The sequence below is a fragment of the Equus caballus genome, chromosome 1, assembly GCF_041296265.1.
Source record: "Equus caballus isolate H_3958 breed thoroughbred chromosome 1, TB-T2T, whole genome shotgun sequence".
In the NCBI taxonomy this organism is placed as follows: Eukaryota; Metazoa; Chordata; class Mammalia; order Perissodactyla; family Equidae; genus Equus; species Equus caballus.
In genome coordinates, this window is record NC_091684.1 from 89,710,568 (window position 1) to 89,728,691 (window position 18,124).

Here is an 18,124-nt window from a genome sequence, read left to right on the forward strand (position 1 = left end):
TCTCCTCTTCTGGTCCTGGCTTGTGCTCAGTGAGTGGACCTCAGTATCCCTTCCTCCTTTAAACCTCAGCAGAATGCTGGCCTACAGGCTGGACACCTTCGGCCCTGAGTTGGAGTTACTGGTGAATTCATCTTATCTGGTACCATAGACTGCGTGGCTTAAACAACAAATTTATTTCTCACAGTTGTGGAGGCTGGCAAGTCCAAGATGGAAGTGCTGGCAGATTCGGTGTCTGGTGAGGCCTGCTCCCCGGTGCATAGACAGCCGTCTTCTCACGGTCCTCACATGGTGGAAGGGGCGAGAGAGCTCTCCAGGGTCTCTTTTAGAAGGGCACTAATCCCATTCATAAGGGCTCTGGCCTCATGACCTCATCACGTCCCAAAGGCCCACCTCCAAATACCATCAGATTGTGGGTTAGATTTCAACATATGAATTTGTCATGGGGACACACACATTCAGACCATAACATTATTGATTATTAAATTTCATTTCTAAAAATACAGGTATTGCACCTGACAGCTTCATCCATGCTCCCTGGTCATTGTGACGAAGTCATACAGTAATTATTCAGTGAACACTAGATGCTCTTTTGATTGATAGCAGCTACAGCTTGTCACAGCCAAATGTCAACTCTGAGGTCTAGGGGCGCCTGATGCCCTGGAACAGACAGCCAGCCTGGCCAAGGATGCAGTGGGGGCAGTGGAAAGAGCATGGGCTTCAGAGCCACACAGACTTGGGTTCAAATCCTGGATCTGCCACCATAAGCTTGTTTCTTTACGATTAGAGAGAAAGTGCAGAAGCCCCCAGCACCTTACAGATGCCAGGGGCCGTCCCGACTCTGCTCTGCACCGTGGATCTTCTGAGGGGATGCTAACACTCTCGCCCTCCACGAGCACACTGGGCTTCGGCTCCAAGAACCCTCAAACTAGCTATCTTAGTGCCTCTGATTAAATTTCATTAGCTTTCCTTCTAAGCTAAGGCAAAATTAAAGGCTACTAAACCGTCCAGACCGAAAACACTGAATACAGAGGATAGGTGGCGGAAGGACAATGTCCCTTCACACCTCAGATGGATGCGGACCCTCGTAGATAGAGCCCCTTCCTGGAGGCGCCTGTGAAGGCTCCGTCTGGATGGGGTCCCACTTGGCGGGGGCAGACCAGCTCTGCTGGGCCTGGGTGCTGGGCCTGACTCTGGGGAGCACGGGGACATCATCTCCCCAGCCTGCCTCCCTCTCTCTCAGTCTCCTGAGAGCTGAGTGGGGCTCACTCAGCGCAGTGCGAGTCAGATGAGAGTAGGTTTCCTGTAGGCCAGGCTCCCGGCCTTTGTGAGAGGCGTCTACCCACTTCACAGGCAGGGGCCATCCCAGCCTCCTGAAGCTCACAGACCACAGCTGTGCTCAGTGCACCTCCTGTCCCGGCGAGCATGGCTGAGGTCGCACTCAGCCTGTCAGATGTCCTGAGCTCAGCCTCCTTGAGCAACCCAAACGGGCAGGGACGGGGACAGAGACACCCTCTTCCTTGCACGGGACAAAGCACCCTTTCTAAGGGATTAGTTCATAATCTATTAGGCCTTTCAGGTATGATTCCTCAAAGGCTTGGCAAATCCAGACCAAGCTTCAGAAAGCTCCCTTGGGAGAAAGCACTAAGGAAAGATAGTGACTTTCAGAGCCTATCATAGGCTGCAAATGGCTGTCGTGGTTTACAGACTGGAATGCTTCCTGCACTGTCCACTGCGCCCAGTGCTCAGCTCATGGGACACCTCGCCCCCCAAACATCTGGACTGGTCCACGGTGAGACAGGGGCACACCTGGCATTAACATCAGCTGGGTTTGTAGCTAATGCTAGTTGCTAAAAAATCCTGGAAATTCATAAATCTTCACCAAAAATGACCTAAAAACACTGAACTGTTTATCATTCCAGCACCAGCATCCACTCGGAGGGCCGTTTTTACCCTTCATGAGTTCTGGAGTTTCAGCAGTGTTCTCTACAGTGCCCTGCTGTGGGCTGAACCTCATCCTTCTATATCACTATCCTTGCCGGCTCCAGGCCCCGGCACTGGGCACTCTCCGGGGATCATGTGGATGGCTCATAATGGTTTCCTTCCATGGTGTGGCACTGCCTTCCTTCGACAACACTTATTTCCCCCCTTTTCTGGAAGGGAAACGAGGCACAGAAAGGTTTAATAACATGTCTAAGTTAATGTGGCCAAAGTGGGGCTCTGATCTGAACCCACAGGCCTGACCCTGCTGAGTATCAACTGCTACCAATGTCGCTAAAGACTCTTTATCCCTCCCACACGAGGACTCGCATGTGTGTAACCACCACATTTATTTTTATTTTATTAAGCAATAAGCAAACAAACAAACAGAGGTGGGTCAGGGGATGACCTACAATGGTTTTCTTTTGAATAATAATTTTTAAAAATCAATGAACTGCTATCACTTGAAGCTGCAGGAGACCGCGGCTGCGCCAGGAGAAGGAGTGAATCTTCATGACACGCAGAGTTGATGAGGCAGTGGGCTCTTCCCTCCCGCTTCCCCGGACACGTGCACAAACTCAATGGGGCAAATTCCATCGAATACTCTGAAAACCATTTCTCATTTTGTAATTTACCCAAATCATACGCACAACTGCAAGAGGAAACAAACAGAAATCTCTCAGCATAAACAAGCCACAGTGCACTGTTAATCTTGTAGAGTCAATCCAGCATTAGGGCTAATTTGATCTTTTAAACATTTTATGGAAACCAGCTGTTAGGCTTTCTTGGGAAGAGCCACAAGGTTCCCTAACCCTTAAGGCAGGAGACCTCGGTGGGCAGCGCCCTGCTCAGTCTCCTCGTGAGCTGGCAACAGTCCTTACCGTGCACACAAGCACAACACAGATCCTCTTCACTTCCCGCTGCTCTGCACGCACGTCACGATATCCGGCAAAAGGTGGTTTCTGTTTTCCTTGGTGACCTGTGGCAAGAAGCAAGAGAGTGGGCTTCAGAGTTCCTTCCTGTTTCTGCAGTCCTCTGACAGGGAACCAGGAGGCTGGGAGAGGGGGAAGGCCCGCTCTTCAGGAGCACTCTGAACACAGGACAGGTGCGGCTCAAAAAGTGAAAGTGTGCTTTGATGACTGCTGGATTTTACCCACGGGAAGAGCTGGGAGTTGAGCCCCGTGCGAGGCGCTCTGGGACGGATGATGGGAGTGCAGGACGGGGTGGGACACTGGGACACGGCCCGAGTGCACCCTGACTGAACAGAAGGAAGTGCCTCAGTGAAGCCGGGAGAACTCGCCCATGAGGCAGGTCCTCCGGCCATGAGTCGCACCCAGAATTCTGGGATGCTCACAAAGGTCAGTAATCCACTCCCTCTCTCCACCAGCTTAGAAAATCAGAGTGTTGCAAGGCGCCCCTGACACCAGTCAACTCCTCATCTGAAAGATGAGGAAAGTGGAGCCCAGAGAAGTGCAGCGATTTTCCTGAGATCTCAGGGGAGTTGGTAACACAGTACAGACTAGAACTCAGGTCCCCTGGCCCCAGTGTGCCTTCTCTGTAATTAATAGCATTACCCAAACAAACACAAGTAACAGAATTTATTTAAGCTTTAGCTGGTGGTGTGTTTTTTATTTTCTTTCTTTCACTACCACAGTCCCAATGAGTACAACAGAAGCATTCAGACACCATGGGGAGGTTCAAATGAGGGCAGGGCCACCTCTTCTCCCATCACCAGTCCCTTCCGTTTGGCACCATACAACATCCACCCGTTCAACATACATTGATGGACTTTCGACCAGAAATGGGGCAAGGTGCTGGGAATACAGCAATGCTCATAAAAAGACCTTAACCTCATGGAGCCTACAGACCAGAACAGAGGGACAGACATGAACAACAAGGAGAGCAACGAATGGAAAAGGATCTGCGAGAAAAGTCTGGAGAGGCGCGCAGGAGCCAGGCAGGGGGCAGGAAAGGCTTCCACGGGCAGTGATGCCTGCACTTAATTTTGACAGGTGAACAACAGAAGGGCACCCAGACAGAGAGAAGGCCCTGAGCAAAGAATCATGGCAAGAGGGCGTGCATCTGGAAATCTTCAGCAGGTTCAGTGTAGGTGAACCCTGAGAGGAGAGATGGGCCTGGTCCCACTGCAGAACTTCACACTCTCTGTGTCTAACAGAGGGCCTGGCACACCGTAGGTGCTAAATAAATGTCTCATGAGGAAATGCATAGTGGACTTCATCATTTTGGGGTCCTCAGCAGCCACTTACCCTTCTTCTAAGAATGCTTTGGTTTTCTTTTGAGAGACTACATAGGCTAGGAAACCAGCCCACGGGCAAGGAGTGCAAGCCGGGCCCTGGAGATCTTCCTGAGAATCAGAATTCTGAAAGAAGTCAGCTAAGTGGCAAATGCCTGAGGCTGAGACACTAACAGTAGTGTCCAGGCACACTGTCCACTGGTCCTCGCCATGCAGGTCCCTGGGGCAACTCTGGCTCCAGTGAAGTGAGGGCCATTAGCTTTGCCTTCAGCTTGAAGAGAAATCGCACAGCCATGCAAGGCTTTTTGTTGCTGTTTTCTTTTCAATTAGCCTAAGTCCATTTCTGCTGTTTGCATTCAAGGAAATCCCCTGATGTGGAACAGTGGAAAGGGGGAGGCAGGTGGGTATCCAGCGGTGGGAACTCAGTAGGCTCGCCGGGGAGCCTCATATGGCTTTAGCAGCAGCGTGGAGAAAGGACAGGTGGCAAGACTCGAGCTGTTAGTTCCCTTTTCTCCAACCTGACGTCACCAGGAATTACAAGAGGTTCTGCCTTCAGAGTCTGTGAGAGTGTACCGCATGTCTCAAAGGAAAATCTGGAGATGAGGGGCATTTTGGTCCATTTCCTCTTCTCTGAACATTTCATCACGTCCTTTATAAGTGTAAAAGAAAGGACGAGATGTTGAGCTGGGAAGGGGAGAAATGGAGAGGGAAGAAGCATAAAAGATAAATGGGGTTGGGGGAGAGGAGGAAAGGAAGGCAACACTGTGTCCAGATGGAAAGAATGAACTAACTTTGCAAGAGTGAGTAATGAGGAGAGGCAAGTACATCACTGCCCGCTCAAGGCACCACGGCCTCCACTATCCCTGAGGAGACCCTTATTTCTCCCTCCAGCAATGAAAGAGAGCTATCACAGATGGAGCTTGAGCATTCGACTTCACCACTTCTGCAGTGGACAGCTCTGATGCTGATCAACTGTAAATACGTGTTGGTGCGATGAGATAGACATGAGGTAACAGAATCGAGCAGTTTGCATGAGGATGGGGGAAGGAAGGGAGGCTGTCTTCCTACGGTCATTACTAAGGCTTCATTTCCATTCTCTCAATCCCCAAGCCCTTCGATAGAATGGTTAGGGGCACATGAAGGGAAGTGAAGGGCGACAAGGTGGAAAACCCCATTATCCAAGATACGGGTCCTGAGCGAAGGCTGTTTAAGTGGCATAGCCAAGGCCTGCAGAGTTGGGTTTAACAAGAGTGAGGCTTCAGAGATAAAACAAGAGGCCCAAGAAGCGCTCGCATGCCACACAGCTCCAGTTCCGTGTTTCAGGGAAATGCCCCGTCCTCTCCATCACCACAACCGTGTGGCAGCCCTCAGTACACAGAGCTGTCAAGGCCTCTCTCACCTCATTTCAACTTCAAACCAGGCCTCTATGGTACACGAGACATGCACGACTATCCCCACTTCATACAAGAGAAAACTAAGGCACAGGAGACGAGAGCATTTCAAAGATTGATGAGCACAAACACCTCAACCATCACCCAGGGGTCCTGACCAAGTGAGGCCCGACCCTGCCTCACTCCCTCCTCAGGAGCTGCTGACGGCTGAGGGCTCTGCAGCAGGGCAGTGCTGGCCGCCCCAACACTCAGAGAACTCCCAGCCTTGGTTAGATATAAAAAGAATCAACACTAAAACTGGAAAAGACGCATTTGGAGAACGTTTTCTCATTAAAAATTAATGAACAGAATGCAAAAACTACACTATTTTGCTACCCCCCACCCCGATTTCCCTAAGATTATTTCTGAAAGTTATGCAGGAAGATGTCTATGTGAAACTGTCTACTGTATTCAGTTATGCTCCTTGTACACAGATGACAAACTCTCACATGTGAGGACAAGTATGGCATCATCTGTTGACCTTGGGGCCCCTCTCTTTATGTAGAATTCTAGTCTTTTTATTCAACCACAAAATTTTGGCTGCAGAAAGTCTTTCCTGAGTCCAATGAGAAGAGGGAAGTGGGGGCTGGGAACAGAACAAGAAGGTGAAAAGACTGTGGAAAGGAACCAAGGTGGCCTGTTCCCCGCCTTCTGCACTGCAGCCCTGAGAGAAATGCAGGAGGCTGAGGGCAGCCTGAGCTCCGCCCTGCCCAGTGGCTGCAAGAGGGCCACCCACCCGGCCTAGGCAAGGTGAACACTGGACCTTGAGTTCTATGGGGACGGTGCTGCCTCTCCTTCATCCTGTCTCTGCACATGGTGGGTGCTCAATAAATGCTTAGTAAATTCTAAGCTGAGAAGACACTTTGAAATAGGGCTGAGTGGTTACATAAAGATTATGAAGACTTAGACCATCTAAGTAGCTCTGTGCCTCCTGGGGCCTCGAAAGTGCCTGAGAGTCAACAGTCAACAACCTGGGTGCCATAAATAACACCAGGAAAACCGTGAACATATGGACAGAGCGACAGTCAGGGAGAAAATGCCTCTCAGTACATATACTATGTGCAAGAAAGAAAAGCAAAACCACATACATTTCCTTGAAACTGTGGGAAGGACCCTGAAGTTTCTCATAAACAAGGGATTACAAACTGAGATTAATTTGACAATGCTCATTATTATAACTTAATACATAAGTTATTACTAGTCTCTCTGTTTCATGTTTTGTCTTTATTTTATTGAACCTAAAAACAGGATCATTCATGAATGCAAACCCTGTAACTCTACTCTTTCTTGAAAGTTAAAGTTTCTAAACAAAGAATTACTTTGCCAGTGGGGATATGAGGAAGCCAGGGCCCACGGTTGGGAGGGGACTATACGTCCACATCCGGGTAGCACGAGGAGGAAGCGCCCCCGGAGGAGGAGGAATGGTGTGATGGCTCCTTTGTGTGAGCATCCTGTCTACCGACGTGTGTATATAAAACAGCTTTCTTGAGATATAATTCATATATCATAAAATTCAACCTTTTCAAGGGTATTAAATGGTTTTTAGTATACTCACAGAGTTGTGCAATCATCAGCACTACCTAGTTAGGATATTTTCATCAGCTCCCTCCAAATAACTCCATTGTCATCCTTGACACTTCCTCCTTCCCTCCAGTCCCTGGCAACCAGTGATCCGTTTTCTATCTCTATAAAGTTGCCTGTGTGGGACGTTTCATACAGATGTAATCACAGAAGATGTAATCTTTGGTGACAGGTTTCTTTCACTTAGCATAATGCGACGTTAATTCATCCATGTTGTTGCATGTATCACTATGTCACTCCTTCTTATTCCCAAAGGATATCCCACTGTGTGTGTATCACATTTTGTTTATCCATTCATCAGATGATGGACATTTGGGTTGTTTCCACTTCTTGGCTATTATGAATAAGGCTGCTATGAACCTTCATGTACCAGTTTTTGCAGGAACATGTGTTTTCAATTCCCTTGGGCACACGAAGACCTAGCAGGGGAATTCCTGGGTTAGACAGTAACTCCACGTCTGCCTTTTTGAAGAACTGCCAAACTGTTTTCCACGGTGGCTGAATTTTTACGTTCCCAGCAGCACTGTATGAGTGTCCCAATTTCTCCACATCTTCCCTAACACTTCTTATTTTCCATTTCTTTCCTTAGATTATTAAGTGTAAGAGTTCTCTATATATTCTGGGATATAGATCCCTTATCAGATAAATGATTTGTAAATATTTTCTCCCATTCTGTGGGTTATCCTTCACCTTCTTGATGGTCTCCTTTGAAGCACAAGAATTTTTAATTTTGATGAAGTCCAATTTAGTTTTTTCTTCTTTTAGTGTTGTATAAATAAGACTTTGTCTAACCTAAGTTTAAAAACATTTACTCCTATATTTTAAGAGTTGTATAGTTTTAGTTCTTACAGTTAGGTCTAGGTCTATTTTGAGTTAATTTCTGTGTATGATGTGAAGTAAGGGTCCAACTTCATTCAACTCTCCTGGCACTCTTGCCAAAAATCAATTGATCAAAGATGTAAGGGTTTACTTCTGGACTCTCAATTCTATTCCATTGGTCTGGGTCTATCCTTATGCCAGTGCTACACTGTCTTGATTACTGTAGCTTTGTAGTAAGTTGTGAAATCAGGAAGTGTGAGTCGTCCAACATTGTTCTTTTTCAAGATTGTTTTAGCTGAGTCCTTTGCATTTCCATGTGAATTGCACGATTAGCTTGTCACTTTCTACAAAAAACCCTGCCTACTCACTTTGACCTAGAGGTTGGCAGATGTACTCTCACCCCTGTATATACAGTACAGGAGTCCATGGACCCAGAGGACAGCATCAAATTCCTGGTGCGATTAAAATGGTTTACGCCTCTCTTCGTGAAAAAACTCATGGCAGGGAAGAGGAAGTCTAAAAATTTCCACATTGGAGGAAAATTGGGACCTAGTTCCCACTATTCTTGTGATCTTCAATCCACAAATAAAAACTAAAAGAATAAAAACTGCTTTATGGAAAAAACAAGTTTAAATGGCTCTGAATTCAGAAGAGAATAGATTTTAGTAACATCTTTATAAAGTAGAAAAACCAAATAATTTCTAGGGATCTGAGATTTTTATAGCAAAATCACCTGCCTCACCTCTATCAATGAAGGTAGCAGCACAGCAAGGTTGTGCTAATGCTCAGGCTTGGGAGAGAGACGGACCGAGGTTTGAATGCTAGCTCTGCCGCCTGCTAACTGAGTGACCCTGGACCAGCCATGCAACCTCCCATGGATAGAATGGAGAAGGTGTGACTGACCTCCCCAGATTGCTGTGAAGTCCGTATGCACGAGCCACCCTGTATCGAAATGAATGCTCTGCAGACTCCAAGCACCAATGCTGTCCCTTCAGCAGGTAACAAATGCTCTCCAGCATTTCCACTAAGGAAATATTTCAAAGGAAATGATGAAACATGCTTCCTAAATGCCATTAAAATGACCAAATTCATTTATATGTACTTTTTGGTAAGAAGTGATTAGCAGGGACAAAAATATTCTTTTCATGTTAATTAGAAAACTATGAAAATAGTACACACAGCTCCTTCTAGTAATCTTGATCCATGAAGGTCTTCATCTCTTGCCTCTACAGCATTAACATCATTAAATGTTTTTTGACAATTAGCCTCAAATAACCAAATATTGAAATAAATTAAAAACATTTTCCAGTGGCTATACTTAGATAGCAGTAAACTCTAGAAGAAATGAGAAAAAAAATTCTAACCAAACTTCTAAAAGAGAAAGAAATTTCAAGAAGGCAATTATCAATACCCTAGCCTGCATCGTGACAGAAGTTTCTAAATTATTAAGACCATCAGCCAATGACATGCAGGTTAGACCTTCTGTTACAGCTCCACAAGTCCCTGAGGCTCGGCTCTCTCTTCAGTCTGTTCTTTCTTCAGTCTGCTCTGTCAGGTAATTTGCGTTGTTCTACCTTCAAGTTCACTGATTCTTCCCTCTGTCATCTCCATTTTGCTGGTGTGTCTATCCAGAGGCTTTTTCATTCAGTTATTGTATTTTACAGTTCTAAAATTTTCATTTGATTCTTCTTTATGTCTTCCATATCTTTGCTGAAACTTTTGATTTCTCTTGTGAGACTTTCTACTTTTCATTTGTTTCAAACATGTCTGTAAGTGATCCAGGAAGCATTTCTCTGATGGCTGCTTTAAAATCTCTGCCCTGTAATTCCAACATCTATGTCATCTTGCTGTTGGCATGTGATGATTGTGTTTTCTCATTCAAGTCGATTTTCCTGGTTCTTGGTATGAGAAGTGATTTTCACTTGTGTCTGTTGTGTGGTTCCTTGCGGTCCTCAGCCAGTACACCGCCTTCTCTTCAGGTCTCTTTATGCTTGTTTTATGTATAACACCCAAGGTTTTTAGCTGTACTTAGTAGGAGAAATAGAGAGAAGTGTGTCCATTCCACCTTGTCTAGAACTACAACTGTTCTCAGGTGTTTTTCTGAAAAATAACGCTCTATTTACTTGACACTATTAAGAATAATAAGACGAGATAATACGAGTAACTTTGAGTGGAATCCTTTCCCTAGATCATGAGTTCAGCTCCGTCTCCACCCTCACATGCTCACCTGTTAGCAAGGGGAGCCTGCCCGCCTCAACTTTCATAACTTACTTCCTTACCTGGAATATTCTCCCTTCTTTTCCTCACTTCCTCCTTCAAAAATCCACCCAAGAACCACTTCCTTCAGGACCCCTCTCCCCACTGCTGCTCATACAAATCTCTCCCTCCTCTGCCCCCAGATTTTGATCGTCCCATGGTCTGTTTCTCTTGAGGGAAGGGAACATGCCTCACATGTGCCTGTCCATGGACCAAGTGCTGGGTGCAAGGGATGCTCTCAAAACTGCACTAAGACAACCTCACTGTGTATTAGAAAAGGACCAAGAAATATCTCATCCAACCTCTAAGTCTGCAGATAAGGAAAAGGAGATTCTTCATTTATAAAACAGTAACAGAAAGACCACACAAGCCCCAAAGGAACACAAGATAAGCAAGAATAATGGGGTATGTGAGCCTCTCTCTCTTACATAAGTAACCATAAGCTAACTTACACATCATTAGGAACGTTGATTACCTTGCCAGGAGAATAACTTCCAGTCTTAGACAAAGCGTGGTATTATCTTAAGATATAATGTGTTTTTCTGGACTTAACAATTAACTTCCCTCAATCCCACTTTAGGACTTTTAGATTAGATTAGTTTGCAGAGAGCCAATCCCTGGAGTTTAACACCAGCAATTTCCCAGCCTCCGGCCTGGAAGCTATCTGACCTGAAAACTAATTGTCTTTCATGATCTTAACTATTCACTGCCTCTACTTCCATAGAAACTCTAGAATCATAACCAAAAGCTCTAATATGGAGGCTATGTAAAGGCAGACATAGAGAAGGCAACTTAAAAACTCAGAAGACGAGAGCCCACACTCTTTTCAAAGCCATCACTGAGGACACGACCTTGCATGGCTCCCAGGCCTCAGCTCACATGTCAGCTGCTCTGAGAGACCTTCCCTGATCACCACCTCCCTCCCCCACCTCCAGCCCCAGCTACCACATTGCTCTCGTTTATTTTTGGTGTTTATCACTATCTAAAACTGCCCAATTGTTGGCTTCCATTTATTATCTTGCCCTTCCACTGGAATGTCTGCTCTGTAAGCACAGGACTCGGTCAGTCTTGTTCATCACCAAGACTTAGAATGATGCACAGCACACAACACACGCTCAACCAATATTTACCAAATGAATGAAAGAGTAAAAGAATGAAGGAATGCACAAATTTTTTCAAGTCTGGCTGCTCTAATCCTAATGGTTGTTTACTGCCCCCAAAGTACCCCAGGATACTTTGGTGACAAATGTGGATATCACACTAGGGCCAGCCAGCCATGGTGACATTTTAACCAGTGGTGTAAGGTGCTCATGGGTACTCGGCAGCTAGAGCTCTCTCTTCTCTCCCCAAGAGGGGTGGCCCTGTCAGCCTGACTTGTTCACTTGGTACCCACAGGACCAATCAGCTTTTAAACTGGGGGGTGGGGCAAGAGGGGCATAAGCAGAGCTCAGCCAAGAATGTGGCTATCACTGACACAAACCAAAGTGGAGCTAGGCAAGACAATATCTGACTACGAAGGGGACAGAAAGACAATGAGGAAAGAAAAGCCAAGCGTTTAGGCAAAGTGCCAGCAGTGGTATCAAAGTCCCTTACAACTTGGCTCAGACACTGCCACCAAATAGTAGGACAGAACTACTCATCTGTCACATGTGCTCCACAGCACGGCCCCTCTAACTGCAGGGGGCCTGAGAACCACTGGAGAGCACGTTCAAACAGATGACCAGGACCAGGCCCAGGCCCAGAGAGCTCGATTCATTAGATCAGGGCGAGGCCTCCAACAATGCACGTTTTACAAGCTCCCAAGGTGATGCCCACACTGCTGGTCTGCAAACCTCACTTTGCCTAGCAGGTCTGCACAGCTGTGCTGTCCATGTGGCTACCTGAGTACCTGAAATGTGGCCAGTGTAAGTGGAGGAACTGAATTTTTTATTTTATTTAGATGTGAATAGCCACATGTGGCTAACGGCTACTGCACAGGACAGTACATTCCATCATCACAGAAAACTCTATTGGACAATGCTGCTCTACAGCACCTGGAAGCCGTGCTTCAAACCACAGCTACAGCTTCCTCTCCCCACAAGCAGAAGTGGGTCAGTTCGAAAGGGAAACCTTTACAATAAAACGGCACTGATTTGCCTCTGTATCCCAACCTGACCATCACCCTGAGAAGAGATGTGCTGAGACCAACAGCACCAGCTGCTCTGGGGACTTGGACGCCGGGGAGGTCCTGGTGCCTCGTGGGGAAGGTGGAGAACACAGCCAGAGCAGCTGAGATGGGCAGGTAGCTCCCCTACGGGCAAGTTTGTTTTTTCATGGAGTAGAGATACAATTTAGGTTCTATAAATTCCGAGAAAATCAGACTCACCTATATTCTAGCCTAAGAGGAAAAACAACAGTAATTCAGTGACAAAGGTATATGTTAGAGCCATCCGCTGTTTTGGGTCACCTGCTCCATTTTGCAGGTATGCAGGACTGGCTGTACTCACACTGAACACTTTAACGTCGTTCCTGTTTCTTATTTCTTCCACGAGGGCCAGCGGTTTTCCTTTGGGGATTGGGATTGTGCCAAGGACTGTGGTCCCTGGGCTGGACAGTGTCTGACGAACAGCCTGGATGAAAGGCTGACTGAAGAGCTCCATTTTCCCAATCTCATCGATGACACACACTCTCTGCCCTGGGCCACTGCTGGAACCCGCCTGAGGATGACAGAGACATTAATTGGGACACTGCAGTCACATTAAGCAAAGGGCGCTGGGGTCCCACTCCTCAGTCACTCACTGACCAGCAGTCACACCAGGGTGAGTCAACTACACTTTGGAAGACAGGAGGTCACCTGGCAGTCCACAGGGAGCAATTACCTAGCAGACCCCTCCCGAAGAGCTCCCTGGGAGATGGCAGCACTTGGGTCACTCAACGCTCTGAGCCACCCAGTTTTCCTGGCAACTTTTCAGTGGTTCCAAGAACAACCACGCTTTATATGTATATTTACCCAGAAAGTAAACAGACCCAAATGCCTTGGGTTTAAAAGAAATGAGACAGCAAACGTGGGTGGACTTACTAACACTGGTCTCTTTTTGTCCATTTTGAGTCACATGAGGGTCCCTGTCTGCTGGGAGGAGGTAACTGGTGCAGGCAAACGCCTGTGTTTCATAATCTGTACCACGAGGGTTGGTAGAAAGAATTGAAAGTTAAAAGAAAAAGGAAAAGAGTCTTGGTTAAAAGAAAAAAAGTGAGGGCCCGGCCTGGTGGCACAGTGGGTAAGATCGCATGTTCCACTTCGGCCGCCTGAGATTCACCGGCTCAGATCCCGGGTGTGGACCTATGCAACGTTCGTCAAACCATGCTGTGGCAGCATCCCACGTATAATGTACAGGAAGATGGCCACGGATGTTAGCTCAGGGTCAGTCTTCCTCAGCAAAAAGAAGGTGGCAAATGTTAGCTCAGGGCTAATCTTCCTCAAAAAAAAAAAAAAAGTGAGCAGGGTTGTGCCCTTTAAATCTCACATTTCTAGTGACTTTATGACCAATTCATATCCAGTACTTCCTTGAAGACCCCACTAGGAACAGGTGTGGCAGCCAGCCTCTAAGAGTCCTGATTCCCAGCTTCCAAGATTCACACCCTTGTGTAGACTCTACTATGCAGTGCCAGGGTTGGTCTGTGGGACCACTAGAATATGACAGAAGAGATGGTATGTCACTTCTGAGATTAGGTAAGAAAGACCATTGTTTCTGTCCTGGTCTCAATCTCTCAACATCTCTGTCTCTCTCTCTCACTGGTGCATGCTCACATGCTCTCTCTCTCTCTCTGTTGAATCACTTGCTCTGAGGGAAGACGGCTGCCATGTTGTATGGACACTCCGGCAGCCGATGACAAGGTCCACGTGGGAAGGAACTGAGGCCTTAAGTCAATAGCTAGAGAGGAACTGAGGCCTCCCAGCACCCATGAGAGGGAGCATGGGAGCGAGTCCCTCCAAGCCAAGCCTCAGATGACTGCGACCCACGAGAAGCCCAGGCCTGAAAACCCGGCGCAGCCCTCCCTGGATTCCTGACCCCGGGAAACTGTCAGAGGTCGCAAACGTTCGTTCTAAACTGCTGAATTCTGGGGTAATTTGTTACACAGGAACGGACGACTAATATTCACGTGCTCTCTGGAAAGCCCTCCCAGAGAATGCTGCCATGACTTTGAGCAGTTCTTCCAAAGCAGGGGCACAACAGAACACATAAGAAACTCTGCAGTGAATGCTGGGTGACATTTCATGTATCTTTGCATAAAAGGTCATTCTGAAGCCTGTATGTAAAGCTGAGTTACAAAGTACTGTTCACGATAATTCTTAGACTCCTTAAATAATGACATCAGCACATTCTCAGAATGTATGTGTGAGTTAAGCTAGATGTTGCTCAAATTCCAAATACCAAAGCTATGGTACAGTGTGGCTGGCGGCAGCCAGTGACAGACGGGGCTGAGGGGCAGATCCTAAAACCCTGTGTACGATGCACAGAGGGATGGAGACTTTGGCCAACAGCTGAGAGATTCTGAGCCAGGGAGGATCACAAGCTGTGCTAGGAAGGCTACCAGCTGTGGGGAGTCAGGAAGACACATTGGACATTTTTTGGAATAGACAATATGAGATTGTGGGGTATAAACCCAGGAGGTGACTGGAGAAAAGCATCAGAGCAGCGGTTTTCAAACTCTTAAGTAAGTGGTACTCTATTTTCCTACCTAATAGCACATACGTATAACTTATTTTCCACTCATTTTATTTGCAGAAAGACCAGGAAAGGATCCGTTGTGATCATCCAAGAGACGTCTAAACAATCACGCAAACTTCTGTTTCTAATGCACTTCATTGTTACCGTTCAATTTGGTTTACATCTGTGCGTATCTACATATACAGGGACAACACATATACACACACACATACATACAGGGACAGAGTTAGAGTCATTTTTTTCTTTCTCATGGGATCGAATGATGCTGCAAGGCTAAGGTGAGGCAGCCAACATCACCTCCACTGATGGGGTGAGGGAGGAATGGGGAGTAAGGGGGAGTGTCTGTGGAGTAAGTTACTATTTATTCCAAACTTTTTCTTCAGAAATGAATGTCAAATTTGGGAGAAATAAAACAGCTATCAGCCACCTGCTCATAAGCATAAAAATAAGACAATTCCACAAGAGCAAGCCATTCCAACTGCCCTGACTCTTTATCAAGGAGTACTTGGGGCATTTTGCTGCCTCTAGAGACAATGAATACTGGTAAATGTTGTCTTTCCAGAGGCTACTATCTAAAAGCCAAACAGAACTCTATTCTGGCCATGAAAATGACAGCAAGGCAGCCAACTGAGAGAGAGACAATAAGAAAGGATGTGCGTACCTGTGTATGTGTTTGTTGGAGTGTCCATATGTGGGCAGTCACGGATGCAAATACACACGAGCAGGTATAAATGCACAACACAGGGCTCTACAGCCAGCCTGCTGTGCTCCACAGCACCCATCAGTGACAGCTCACAGCAGCATTTAAACTCCGCACAAAGGTCCCTGGACACACATGCAAACACTGTTTCCTACCAAGTGGAAACGCTCATCTTAAAACCTGAGCTTATATAAAAGCCTCCTTCTGTCCAGAATGAGGGACTTTATTATCCAGGAACTACAGGAATCTCAAATATAAATCTTGGATTTTTAATGGAAAATGGAAGTATTCATGCTCAAGTGAGAGACAGATCTCAGATGCTAAGCCACTCAGAAACCTGTAAACCCCTCAGTTTGTTTTTCTAAATAACACATATTCGAGAACTTAATAAAAGAATCACTCATGTTCAAAACTGTTTTATTTCTAAATAAATTCAAGCAACTTTAGAGGAAAACAAAAAATAAGCCAGTGCACAAATATTCACCCTGTTTACACTGTTCCAAATTCTCTTCTGAGCTGATAAAGACACGGCCTTACAACACTAGGACCCAGGTTTGAAAACCGCCCCCTCCTCCCCTTTTCAGGTTGTAGGGGGAGTAAAATGGAAGGAGGAGCTCCTGAAGAACTTCGCGGGCTCTGGGCCACCAGGCGCAAGCCCTGGGTACACACCATCCAGACGTACACACGCACTTTCTCCCTCGCATACCTCTCTCCCCAGAGGGCAACACAGGCTGCAGGACTGCCGAAAGCTCCACCGCAGCCCCTGTCACCAACCACGCCCCCCTCCTAGGCTTCTGTCTCAGCTGATTATACATTTTCACGGTGACAAAGACTCAGAAAAACTTCTTTGTGCAAAGCCTATTTTTCCGTCTGTTTGTTCTGAGGGAGAAAATATTTCCTTGGGGTGACAGAGTCCTAAAATTGACCAGCCAGGGGTAAGAGAAACGATGAATAATTTTATAGCTTTGGTTGCACTCAGCTAGTCTGCTTTCTGGAAAGATTAAATCGATTTAGAGGAACAACAAAATATCTTTGTACTGGTCATGCCAGAGACCTGAAAATACTGTGATCTTTTTGGTCCTCTGTTTAATCTTTGTATGTACTTTGAAGAATACAAAGATAATGTAAACATAAAATAAGCAATTTAACCAAAATATTGAACTGAGAGAACGCTAAAGTGTTTTTTGCCTTATTCTGAATCATTTAATATTTCTGATGGTATCAAGGTTGGCTTTTTTTAACATCAGACACATAGACTGGCTTCTGAGCTCGCCTGTCTGGGACAGCAAGTATCAAAAATCATGGGAGAGAAGCAGGGGGTGTCGCTCAGAAGTCAGGCAGAACGTGGCCCTTCGCCCCGAAGAGCCACGAGTTCCAGGGAAGCTGGAAAGGTGAACGGTGATAGCAGCCACAGCCAAGCCGGCCCACAACCCCTAGATCCTCTGAAGTCAGTAGCTAAACATGCAGGGCTCCAATCAGACTTTTATGCGTGTTTATTCCAAACCTAAAATTTCAGAAGCCCTTAGCAGTCTGGCGGCAAGTCGACTGTCTGTCCTCAGGGAATAAAATCACAGGCTGGCAGCCAGGACGAGATACCTAGACCGCCTGACTCGCCCTGCAGCCCAGCCCTTCCCATCTGAGGCGTGTGTGCCCTGGGTGGAAGCTGCCCCCACTGACATGCCGGAGATCCCTGGCCCAGGGCCCAGCAGACTAGCTCTGAGGCTCCTCCTGTGTCCTAACTGGCCTCTCCGGGACACAAGCATCTGATCGCAGGGCACCAGAACAGCACCCTTGGCATTTTCCAAGCTGCAAGAACTATCCTGGGACTCAAACAGCAGCTACTGGCTGACAGTCAGCCCAAGGGATCGAGCACCCAGTACTCCTTGTGATCCCAGTGCTAGGGACCAGCCTGGACATTTGGGCTCGTGGGTGCCCATGACAGATTTATGGTTCTCTTTGGCCCCCGGGTTCCCAGCAAACACAAATCAGACTGTTCATTTGAGGCTCCTCCCACAATACGGCTGACAGTCACCTCGCTCACCTTCTCAAGAAGAATATTCAGAACCATCCCTGTGTTTGCACCTCCTCTGGGCCAGGGACTGACACCGTTTACAAGCATTATCACATTCAGTCCTAATAACTTCATGGAGCAGGTATCAGCATCTCTGGTTTACAGATGAGGAAAGGAAGTGATTTACACTGAGTGTGAAGTCACTGAGCTTCCAAGTGACAGAGCTGCGAGTCAGACCCAAGATCACCTGATGTCAAAGCTCTCTTCCACACCCCGTGTGCAATACCACCTGCACACTCTCAATATAAAATAGGGAAAACAAGGAACCTAAGACAGTCGTCAAACCATGAAGAAACTACTTTTCTCTCCAATGAGAAGCAACACTTT

General features: G+C 46.7%; 1 protein-coding gene across 14 annotated transcripts in view; it reads right to left on the reverse strand.

Moving 5' to 3' along the window:
• Positions 1 to 18,124, reverse strand: part of NTPCR (nucleoside-triphosphatase, cancer-related) — a 66,472-nt gene that overhangs the window by 24,432 nt on the left and 23,916 nt on the right. For 7 of the 14 annotated variants that reach the window (XM_023647480.2, XM_070264573.1, XM_070264575.1 and 4 more), the window contains 2 exons: positions 12,804 to 13,013; positions 2,859 to 2,956 (listed from right to left, as the gene is read on the reverse strand). In XM_023647480.2, coding sequence (XP_023503248.1) covers positions 2,888 to 2,956; positions 12,804 to 13,013 — 279 coding nt within the window. In that variant the 3' untranslated portion in view covers positions 2,859 to 2,887. Of the gene's footprint in view, positions 1 to 2,310; positions 2,630 to 2,858; positions 2,957 to 12,803; positions 13,014 to 18,124 lie in introns of those variants that run through there. The other 7 variants (XM_070264565.1, XM_005602695.4, XM_005602697.4 and 4 more) reach the window with 3 other exon arrangements.